Source organism: Dasypus novemcinctus, chromosome 9, assembly GCF_030445035.2.
Source record: "Dasypus novemcinctus isolate mDasNov1 chromosome 9, mDasNov1.1.hap2, whole genome shotgun sequence".
Taxonomy (NCBI): domain Eukaryota; kingdom Metazoa; phylum Chordata; class Mammalia; order Cingulata; family Dasypodidae; genus Dasypus; species Dasypus novemcinctus.
Window position 1 is genome coordinate 80,033,314 of NC_080681.1, and position 12,525 is coordinate 80,045,838.

General features: G+C 34.6%; 1 protein-coding gene across 12 annotated transcripts in view; it reads left to right on the top strand.

Annotated features, from left to right (window-relative positions):
* Positions 1-12,525, top strand: part of TUT4 (terminal uridylyl transferase 4) — a 155,062-nt gene that overhangs the window by 75,375 nt on the left and 67,162 nt on the right. For all 12 annotated transcript variants that reach the window (XM_004476506.4, XM_058303582.2, XM_058303583.2 and 9 more), the window contains exons 4-6: positions 1,460-1,576; positions 10,552-10,729; positions 12,297-12,385. In XM_004476506.4, coding sequence (XP_004476563.1) covers positions 1,460-1,576; positions 10,552-10,729; positions 12,297-12,385 — 384 coding nt within the window. The remainder of the gene's footprint in view (positions 1-1,459; positions 1,577-10,551; positions 10,730-12,296; positions 12,386-12,525) is intronic.

Genomic DNA, 12,525 nt, shown 5'->3' on the forward strand with positions numbered 1-12,525 from the left:
AAAATGTTTTACCATAATAAAGGGAGGATTTAAACATTTTTCATATGTATATTCTGTGAAATCAGAACTTAATGCGGTAAGTGTATTGTCTCAATTGCTCTTATGCCTAATGCAGTGCCTTGCACATGGTTTTAATACTTGGTCAGTAATGCATAATACATGCATAATGTTTCGCATGGATTTTGCAGTCACTGGATCTATCTTTGCCTCTTGTTGGATAACACGGGATAATTATTTAACCTTTTTAAACCTCACTTTTTTAATCAGTAAAATGGGGTTGATAAAAATAACACCTATCTCAGAGCTGTTTTGAAGACTAAATAAGATAATACAAGTAAAGTTCTTTGCACAGAGTAAGAAGAATACAATGGAGTAAGCACCAAATAAAGGTTAGCTACTTGTGAAATTGAGTTATTTTATCAGGTAGGGCAATTTTAATTCTTTCATTTTAAAAATAAGGAGATATAAACATGCTCCAGTGATAGGGATTTATCTAAGATCATTTGAGATGTCATCCTAGGCCTTCTGTCTTCTCAGAAGCTTTTCTTACTAAAAAAATCCAGAGTCATCCTTATCTGCTAATGGTTTACAATAGAAAACTTCATATTTCACCATAAGGCTTTGGAAAAATGCTTGAAAATTCAATGTACATTTATTGTGCTTTTGTAATTTTTTATGTGCAATCTATGGATAGAGCATTGACTTAGGATTCAGACTTACATGGATTTAAATTCTGCATTTCTCTTTTAATACTCGTCGAACCTTGTGGAAGTTGAAAGCTCTCTAGACTTTTGTTTTCACATATAAGAATGGGGGATTTAATTGGATTATTAGAAGACTTAAAATGACTGTGTGTGAAGCATAGGCCTGGCAGGTAGCAGCCTTTCAATAATTAACTTTTATTATTATTTCAAGAATATGTACACAGTATGACTAAAATACTGTGACTGATACTTTAGTGTGTCAAACTGTTGTTCCCTTTGGAGTAATTACCTCAAGAAGTTATCCATGTATTCTTATGATATTATGATTAATTGAATGTTCTGGGAACTTAACTTTTGGAATTGTCTTATTTGTGATCTACTCTTTTGAGATCCCCTATTTGAGGATGAATTTAATTTTTTATAGTAATCAGAAGACTGAAGGCTAAGTTTGAAAATCCAGTTTCGGGTACATCATTGTAATTGAGACTAAAAAGTAATGAGACTGATTATTAGATGAATAACAAAAGTATTTAGCATTATTATAATGTTTGAAATAAGTATATAATCTATTATGACTATTTTGAAAAACTTTTGAAAAGTGAAACTATTTCTTAGATATGTAAATACTGACTTAGTCTTTGGTACTTATTTCTGCCTCTTATATTAACATAGTTATATCATTTATTTATATTATATAGTAAGTAATATACTTCTTTGTTTTCTGAAAAAGTGAATTTTTTTACTTCTCTCTTCAGCGCTCACCAGAATATACCAATTGCCGGTATCTATGCAAACTTTGCTTAATTCACATTGAAAACATCCAGGGAGCTCATAAACATATAAAAGAGAAACGACATAAGAAAAATATTTCGGTAAGTTCTTTTTAAAAAATTATGTTTAGAATGGTAAAATTATATCATTTTTTGTAACTAAAAATGAGGTACTTTTTTGTTTTATTTGAGTAACTGAAATTATCACTTAAAAGATTTGATTGCTTTCCTTATCTTAGGTGGTCAGATGGGGAATCTTCTCAGAATCTGTTTTGCTCATCATGAAGAATATTGATTCCTAAGTTTAAAGGTGTCAGGTATTAATCAGTTAGTTAGTTCAGCTGATATTTATTGATTTCTTATGTGCTGGGACTAGGCAATAGAGAATAAGATAGCCATGGTTCCTGCCCTCAGTGTTTGTAAAATATTGGTAAAGGTAAAAGTTGAAAAAGAATTTAAGTATGATGAGTCTTATTAAAGAGGAAAATACAGCACTAGGGAAAGTATACAAGTATTTTACCTAGTCTAGGACAGAGAAGGTTTCTGTAGGAAAGTGACATTTAAGTTGAACCTTGAAGTAGCAGTTAAAAAGACAAAAAGCTGGGTGGCAGAGAGGTGTATACAGAGAGCATTTTACATAATAAAGCAGCCCGAATAAGGGTCTCTAGTCAAGAAAGGGCATGGCATATGAGAAACTGAAAGAATCTAGTATGGTTGGAGCAAAGAGGGCTGTGGGGGGAATAGTATGAGGTGAAACTAGACAACTCTAGACCATGCAGGGCCCTTATAAGCTTTGGAGTTTGGGAATTCATAAATTTTGTTATTTTTTTTATTAAAACGGATTTCATAGACATGGTTATGAGTAGAGTGCTGTCTTTTAAAAATTTATTAGTATATTAGCTGTTATGTTCTTTTTAAAATTGTACTACTAATACTGTATAATCTCTTACCTGTAAATCTCAACTCATGTCTTTTCTGAGAAATATTCTCTTACCTGACCCTCTCAGCAAATCTGGACTAGGTACCCCTTCTTTGTGCTTCTGTAGTGGCCTTTGCATATCTTAATCAGGACACCTAATACACTAAATTATCAATTAGTAAGTTTAGCTTATTTATTTTTGTTTCCACATTGCTTAGGACAGTATCTGATACATAGTAGGTACTCAGTAAATTTGGGAGAGGAACCCAGTGGACTTCCAGAGTTGAGAAGACATACCTAAGAGTCCAGAGAGTTTAAGGTGGCTAGAGTTCACAGGACAGAGTAATGGAGAAGAGAGAGGTGCATGGAGAGAACTGTGGAAAGGTATGGAGGATCCCTTTAGATTATTCAAGCAGAATACTGATTAGTATATGCATGTAAAGAAATCATCTGAAGCTAGGGTAAAGAACCATCCAAGGGAATTTGAGAAAACAGTGCTGAGTGCTCATGTAGGGCTGGAAATAGTGTCTTCCCATCATGCAAACTGGAAGACCTCAAACTTTATGTGGTTTGGGGTAGAATACTCAGAAGGATCCTGTCACAGTAATGGGAAGTAATTAGCCCTTAACTATATGTGACTCGTCCCACCTAAAAAAATCTTAAAGGCAAGACCCAAAAGGGTCAAACTGTTTTCAGGTTTTTAATGTTGTTCCAGAACAAAGCTTTAAGAATATTTATAGAAGCAAAAATATTCAGCACACCCAATATTTCACATTGTTTAGCATTCAGTCAAAGAGTACCAGGCATGCAAAAAAAAAAAAGGCAGGAAAATAGCACCCAGGATGAAAAGAAGAAATCAGCCAGTCAAGACTGCTCTTGAAGATACAATGGATGTGTCATGATGATGGGGGAGAGTGTTACTGTGGGGGGAGTGGTGGGGTGGGGGCGGTGGGGGTGAATGGGGACCTCATTTTTTTAATGTAATATTTTTTAAAAAATGAATAAATTGAGTAGAATTTGGAAAAAAAAAATGACAAACATAAGAAAAAAAAAACTGATCTTGAACTGACACATTTGTTAGAATTAGTGGAGAAGGACATTAATATAATTAATGTAACTGTATTCCTGATGTTCCAAAAGTTAGAGACATGGAAGAAATAGATCCAAATCAGACTTTTTAGAGGTGGAAGCTACAGTGAATGAGATGAAAAATACATTTGATAGTACTAATGGCAGATGAAACATTGAAGGAGAAAAGATTAGTGAACTTGAAGTCATAACAATGGAAACCATACACATTGAAATATATTGAGAATAAGAATTTTAGGGAAACGGACTTTGGCCCAGTGGTTAGGGCGTCCGTCTACCATATGGGAGGTCCACGGTTCAAACCCCGGGCCTCCTTGACCCGTGTGGAACTGGCCATGTGCAGTGCTGATGCGCGCAAGGAGTGCCGTGCCACGCAAGGGTGTCCCCCGCGTGGGGGAGCCCCACGCGCAAGGAGTGCGCCCATGAGGAGAGCCGCCCAGCGTGAAAAGAAAGAGCAGCCTGCCCAGGAATGGCGCCGCCCACACTTCCCGTGCCGCTGACGACAACAGAAGCGGACAAAGAAACAAGACGCAGCAAATAGACACCAAGAACAGACAACCAGGGGAGGGGGGGGAAATTAAATAAATAAATAAATCTTTAAAAAAAAAAAAAAAGAATTTTAAAAAGGAAAGAATGGAGCATAAATGAGCTCTGGGGTAACTGATAATATGTGTAATTGGAATCCCTTAAAGAGAAGGAAGTGACATTTGAAGAAATTAATTGGCAAAAAATGTCCAAATGTGATGAAAACTGTAAAACTAATGTCTTAATCTTCTGGAAGTACTATGACGAATACCACACAGTGGATAGGCTTAAACAAAAAGAATGTATTAGCTCACAATTTGGAGGCTAGAAGTCCTAAATCAAGATGTTAAGTCATGCTTTCTCCTGGAGTCAGTGATGACAGTCTTTGGTCACAGGGCAGTATCCTTGGTCTCCTCTTTCATCCTCCTCTGACTTCTGACTTTTCTTCCATGCCCTACCGCAAGATGGTATACTTGTCTGTTTGCTTGTTGTTGTTTTTGTTCTTTGTTTATGCTCGTCTGCTTGTTGTTTTTGCTCGTTCTCTGTTCATTGTCTATTTGATTTTTTCTTTAGGGGGCACAGGGAACCGAACCTGGGACCTCCCTGTGGGAGGTGGGTGCTCAACTCCTTGAGTCATATCTGCTCCCTGCTTGTTTGTTTTTGCTCATTGTCTTGCTCATTGTTTTGTTTTCTTTCACTTGTTATCTGCCCATTGTTTTTTAAAAAGTCTTATTTATTTATTCCCCCCTTGCGGCTTGTTCCATTCTTCGCTGTCTCTTTTCTGTGTTCATTCATTGCGCGTTTTTTCTGTATCTGCTTGTCTCCCTTTATTGCGTCACCTTGCTGTGCCATCTTTCTGCGGCGCATGGGCCGTCAGCTCTCCATGGTGCACAGGCCAGCTTGCCTTCACAAGGAGACCCTGGGACACGAACCCAGGGCCTCCCATATGGTAGATGGGAGCCCAACTGATTGAGCCACAGCTACTTCCCTGTCTGCTCGTTTTATTCCCCCTCGTCTGCTCATTGTTTATGCTCATTGTGTGCTAATTGGTTTTGCTTGATGTCTGCTCTTTGTCTGCTTGTTGTTTGTTTGTCTTTAGGAGGCACTGGGAACTGAACCTGGGCCCTCCCATGTGGGAGGCAGGCACTCAACTGCTTGAGCCACATCCACTCCCCCTGGCTTCTCGTTATAAGGGCATCCATAACAGTAATAAAGAATAAGATCCACCTTAATTCATTTGGCCACACCCAATTAGGATCTTCTCAAGATCCTATTCACAAATGAGTCTTCACCCAGATTCACCTTAACATAGTCAAAGGTGCAATTTACAAATGGATTCACATCCACAGGAATATGTATTAAGACTTCAACATGTCTTTTGTGGGCTGCATGATTCAATCTTTAATACCTGCAGATCAAATTCAATGAACCTAAGCACAAGAATCATGAAGAAAATCGAGGTATATCATAATCTATTTCTTAAAACCATTGGTAAGGAGAAAATCTTAAAATTAGCCAAAGAAGAAAAAAACCATAATATATATAAAGGAACATAAATAAGGATAATAGCAGATTTCTTTTGGAACAATCCAAGTCAAGGCAGTAGAGCAATTATACTTAAAGTAATAAAAGAAATAAATTCAACCTAGAATTCTGTACCCATTGACTATGTCTTTCAAAAATAAAGATGAAATAAGCACTGTGTTCAGAGATATGAAAGTTGAAATAATCACCAGTAGATCCTCACTGCAAGAAATGCTTAAAGGATGTTATTCAGGTAGAAGGAAAATGATACCAGATGGTAGCTGGATTTACACAATAGAATGAGAGCTCCAGAAATGGGTAAATACATTAGATTTTCCCTCTTATTACTTAATGCTTGTGACAGTTTGAAGTTTTTTTGTGAGTCCCAGAAAAGATCATGTTGTTAATGCTAATCCATTCCTGTGAGTGTGCGACCCTTTTATTGCATTAGATTCGATTAAGGGACCCTTTGATTAGATAATTTTCAATTAGATTGTTTTAAGGCCTTGGATTGGACTCTTTGTCAGTGAGTCATGACCCACCCTCTAGCTGCATTTTATATAAACTGAGAATACACACAGAGAAAGGAGAGACACAGAGAAAGGGAGCTCTGCCATTTTGACCCTGCCACATTATAGAGAGGATTCCAGGTTCACCTATGGCTACAGAAAGACAGAGAAGTCCCTAGAGACTCAAGTTCTGAGAGACCAGGCCCATGGAGAGATGCCTGATTGCTCACAACTGAGCTTGAGGAGACTGTGATCTTGGAGGGGAAGGCGGAGACCTCGGCAGAGATTGGCTGCCATCTTGCCTTGCCATGTGGCAGGATGCCAGTTTTCAGTAGCTAAGTTTGGTGAGAAAGCATCTCTGATAGTGCCTTGATTTGGACATTTTACAGCCTCGGAACTGTAAAATTTTGCCTTAAAATTCCCATTATAAAAGTCAGTGCATTTCTGGTATATTGCATTGGAGCCCTTTAGCAAACTAAGACCGTACTCTTCTAAAGCATTAAATTGACTGTTTAAACAATGTGACCTAATTGGCATTTATGAAATACTCTAATAATGCAGAATATACATACAACAAGGGCAAATGGAAAGGCAGTCCATATTCTGTGCTATAAAACAACTCTGAATTCAAAAGATATAAGTTGGATAAAGTATGTTCTTTGACCACAATAGAATTATATTAGAATTCAATACCAGAAAACATAGCTGGAAAATCCCCAGATATCTGGAAACCGAATTACACATGTCTAAATAACCAGTGGGTCACAGAAGAGACCAAAGTGGAAATTAGGAAGTGTTTTAAACTGAATTAAAATGAAAATACTACCTACCCAAATTTGACGGATACTGCTAAAGCAATACTTTAAAATTTATAGGACTGTGCACTTATCCTAGAAAAGAAGAAAGCCTCAAACTAGTGACCTCAGCATCAACCTTAAGAAATTTTAAAAAAGGAGAGTAAATTAAACCCAAAGTAAGCAAAAGAATGAAAATAGTTAAGATCACAGCCAAAATTAATAAAATGGGAAAAAGAAAAATAATAGAGAAAAATCATTGAAACCAAAAACTAGTTATTTGAGAAGGCCAATAAAATGGATAAACATTTGGCCAGACTGATCTGGAAAAAAGGAGTGAAAATACAAATAGCCAATCCAAAATGACAGAGGTAACACCACAGAGACTCTATAGACATTAAAAGGATGATAAGGTAATATTATGAATAATACTGTGCCAGTAAATTCGACAACATATATGGCATGGACAAATTTCTTGAAGGACAACAACTACCCAGTCTTGCTCAAGAAATAGTAACCCTAATCTATTTTAAAACCTGATGTGTAGTTATAAAACTTGCCACAAAGAAAATGCCGTGCCCTGTTTGCTTAACTAGTGAATTCTACAAAGCATTTAATGAACAATTAATATCAGTTCTATGAAAACTCTTCCAGTATATTGAAGAGGATAAATACTTCCCAACATAGACTATGAGCCCCGCATTATTCTGGTACCAAAACCAGGCAAGGACATTGCAATAAAAGAAAACTTCTACTCTTACCACTTCTGCTAGTATAGTCAGGCAAGAAAAAGAAATGAAAGCCAGCCAGATTGGAAAGGAAGAAGTAAAATGTTTTTTTATTTGCAGACAATAAAATTGTTTATGGAGAAAATATGATAGAATCTAGAAAAAAGTTATTAGAAGTAGTCAGTGAGTTTAGCAAGATTGTAGAGTACAAGTCAATATGAAAAAATCAATTATATTTCTATATTCTAATAATAAACAATAAGAAAGAATTTTAAAACTACCATTTATAATAGCATCAAACAATATGTAAAACTTGTATACTGAAGACTATAAAACATTCCTGAGAAAAGTTAAAAGAAGAGCTAAATAAATGGAGAGATGTATTTTTTTCATGTGTTGAAAGAATCAATACTGCTAGGTATAATTTCTTTCCAAATTGATCTGTAAATTTAGCATAATCCCAATCAAAACCCCAAATTGAGAATCTGATTCTAAAATTCATATGGAAATGCAAAGAACTTAGAAGAGCTAAAACAACTTAGAAAAGAAGATCAAAGTTGGAGGACTAACACTGGCTGATTTCCAGACTTAAACAACTGCAGTATTCAAGATAATGTGGTATTGGCTTCAAATACACAAATAAATAGATCAGAGGAACAGAATAGTGAGTCTAAAAATAGACTCATATATATAGATAACTGATTTTTGACAAAGGTTTAAAGATAATTCATTGGAAAAAAGTGTTTTCAGCAAATGATTATAGAATAATAGGATACCATATTTTTAAAAATGCATTTTGATCCACATTTAGAGCTACATGCAGTAATTAGAGACTGGTGACTAAGTATAGGTGTCTGCTGAAAGTATTGGAGGGAGTAGAGGGAATGGTTGGAGGAGATACTAGAAAGGCTGAGACCAAATTTCTTTATATTCCATGTTAAGAAGATAGTGCATTATCTTATTGGTGCTGTTGAGGGTTTCTTTGTAGGAGAATAACTGGTAGCAATATGGAGAAGGGAATGAAGGGAAAACATTTGAACATGGGATCGATTAAGAGGTTTTGGCCTGTTGGGTAAGTTTTCCTACTTAAACTAATTCTTTCTGGAATTTGCCTCACCTCAGTTAAAGGATCACCAAGCACCGGTTGCTCAGGACAAACACTTTGGAGTCTACCTTGATTTATCTCTCTTAAACTGCACATTCAAACCATTAGCAAATCCTATAGACTCTCTCTGTCTGGAATGCAAATCCTAGCTTTATCTGGAATGCTCTTTTCCCAGAAACTTGAATGTCCCTCTCTGACTTCTTTCAGGTGTCTGCTTAAATGTTACCTGATCATAGTGGCCTGCCTTCTCCACTCCATTAAAAAATAACACTCCTTCCCATCACCTTGTAGTCTGTTACCCTGTTTTATTTTTGTTCATAGCACTACTTGACATGATACTATATATTCATTTATTTGTCTATCGTCTGTTTCCTCTAACTAGAATGTAAATTACATGAGAGCACGGACTTCATTGATGATATTTGTGACAGGGAAATATGAAGATATCAAAGAATGTTTGATAGGACAGTATTCTAAAGACAGTAGGATAGACTAAACAGAGAACTATGTTTTCTGATTGACTTTTATATTCTTATTTCCATGACAATCTAGCAATATAATCCTGAGCATTTTGTGGTTCTTCATTTGTATAAAAATAGTTTTGTTGCTTGATAGTCATGTGTCATTTTTTCATTAAGTATGTTGCTTTTAATTCCTTGGATGAATAGTAAAGTAATAGCCCTGCAAATTTAGATAGTTATTCAAGACTTATAGTCAGGAGTTGCAGAAATGATCATGGAAACTTCTAAAAATGGCATGTCTTACCTTTCATGTTTCATAATTCTATGCCTCAGGTAAACTTTACTTATGGTAACCTTGAGTATGGTAACAATGAATGAATTAGAAATGGACCAAAGTCCATTGTTTCACTATAATTGGGAGAGGATCACCTATTTTTGATTATTATATCTGAAGGTATAATAGTAAGAGTTTGTTTCCTGACTTAACAGTGGTAGTAGAAAATGTCAATGATATAATACTAAATGAGAGAAATGGTATGGTCTCAGTTGTGTTAAACGAAGGTAATAAAATTTTCAAAAGATCTTTCTAAAGAAAATATGCCATAGATCTTTTGTTCATTGTTATCTATAATGAGGATTAATTGCTGTTTAAAAAATGCAACTGATTTGTTCATCTTCATATTCTTTTATTTTCATAAGAGGATTGTACTGTAAAAGTAAATAAAAATTGAGAGGAAAAAAAAGAGCTAATAGTGGGGCATGAGATTATGGATTGTATTCTTTGTGTTTTCCTATGTTTTATGTAGTTTTTGCAATTAGCCTGTTTTTTAATAATAAGAAAAACTAATTTATAAAAAAAAGTCATTGTGCACATGTAATATAGTAGGCTTTGAAACTTTTAGCAGAGTAGAGATTTTTTTTTGAACATTTTGTGTAGTGTTGGATAAACAAACGGAGAGAAATTGATTGTAAATGGTAGGCAGTCTATCAGATGTGGTGGTAGAGCCTCTGTGTTTTCCTGTGATCATTTAAACCTGATGCTGCGTGTGCTGCTCACACCAGTTTTAAGACCACCTACTATTTCTAAGACAATCTATCTTTGTCAGCTAGTTTTTGTACTTACGCTATCCTGTCCTTAATGTAGCATTTCAGAATTTATGCAACAAGTATAATAGAACAAATTTTATTCCTTTTATATATTTAATAGCAACCTTTCCTCCACAGTGCCTCCAGTTCCTCTAATCCTGCTTCTAACAGGCAAGCTTCTAGGTCTCTCTTGTTCATTTCTGGATCTTGTGTGTCTTATATCTGGTATGTGGGAGGTGCTCAGTGAATATTTGAGTTAATGTATTTCTGTTCTTCCCTCCTAAATACAAGGACAGTAAAATAGAAACCTTTCTGTTGTTAAATATTCAACTAATAGGAAAAGCAGGAAGAAAGTGAGCTTCGTTCTCTGCCACCTCCTTCCCCTGCCCACTTGGCTTCTTTAAGTGTTGCAGTTATTGAATTAGCAAAAGAACAAGGAATAACAGATGAAGACCTCCGGGTCCGTCAGGAAATTGTGGAGGAAATGTCAAAGGTTATAACAACATTTTTACCAGGTACAAGTATATTTTATACTTAATTTTTAAAATCACAAAGCTCTTCCTTTTGTGTCCTCTTGAATTTAGGGTAATTTTCTTAATATTTTCCTTTCTCTCTTTTCCTATCTTAAAAGTAGATGAATTTAATTTTTTTATGGAAAATGTGAAAAATTTGGGGGGAGTATATTTCAGAAGAAAATTGAGAATTATGGCACAGCGTAATTTTGGTAATGAGATTTTTAAAATGTCAGATATAGGGTAATTTCTTAGTAGCCAAATATATTTTATATTAGTTTTTTGGTATCATTGATTTTTTTTTTTAAGTGTCATTGATTTTTGAGTGGGCTTTTCAGTTATGTTATCTTTAGTATAAACATCCCAACTAGTCACTGAATAAAATTCCTATTGTCTGATATTGGAGAGAATGTAGTTTACTTTGACTATGGACTGGAAATAGAATTTACAATTTTACTTCTTTTGACTCTGCTCCATTTTCACAGAATGTTTTTTTTTTTTTGGGTCTAAGAGAGAGTCAGGCCAGATTTATTTTAGATACTTATGTATAGACTATTTGCTTAGTCCCATTTTTTTCTTTTTGCTTTAATATAAGATTTAAGTAAATGTATCTTAAATAACACTTCTTTCTTACCACAGTTGATAAATCATAGTTTTGTATAGATCCATTATGAAACTTATAGAAATGAAAGATTGAAATGTTTAAAATGGAATAAATTTTCATTTCTTTTAATTACCTCTGTAATGTGGTTTTCTACCTAAAATACATGAAATACTAATTTAAATTATATGTAAAAATAATTTGCTATTGTTAAAAGAATAGAAATGAAATTTTATGATTTTAATGGCATGGATTTTTTTGTCATTTTGAAAGCTTGTGCAACTGAGTGTCAACTTATACTTTCTAAGAAACTAAAACACATACCTGATCAGTACCAATCATATTATTTTCAGCTTGCTCTTTGATGAGATGCTTTTAAAATTTGTCTTATTATGTTTTTGAAATAACACATTTGGTGATATAACAAAGATGTAGATACTGTTATTAGTCCTGTTTATTTTTTAGCATGAACTCTTGAGAGCCACAGAGTTCTTTGGGTTTTAGTTTTGTAGTATCAAGTAACTTGGCTTCATTTTCTATTTTTAAGAAACATTGACATTGAACCCTGTGATTCCTTCCTGACTTCAAGTGCTATCTCTTACATCTAAAAAGAAATAATTGTAGCTTGTGACAGTAGCTATAGCTAGGTTAGCATATTTTTTTTACTTTTAGTGTTGAATACTAAACATATTCTTAGTCATTCCTAGATGAACTATTATTAAAATTTTGTTTAAACACTGAGTTTTTATGGATAATTTCTCTCTCCCTTCTCTGTTCCTGCACCCCATAACTGAGAAACACTTTTATTATTTTATAGATCAATCAGAAAGGGTATTTTCTTCTATAATTATTGCTGTACAAGAAATGGAAAACATAGAATCGAAGTCTGTGCAATCTTCATACCACTGTTTTTTAAGGATTCTGTTTTTGTACACTATATCATGCTTTGATGTTTTTTCTTTTTTCCAGAATGTTCACTTAGGTTATATGGTTCATCTCTGACTAAGTTTGCTCTGAAAAGTAGTGATGTTAATATAGATATAAAATTTCCTCCTAAGGTAAGTAATTAGAAAAGAACCTTTTCTTTGTTGTTCTTCCCTAGTACTTAGTATGTTTTAACAGTTATCTTTTTAGATAATGGTATGGGACTACAAAACTATTTGTAGTGTTAGCACTGTGACTAATCATTAGTAGGGGT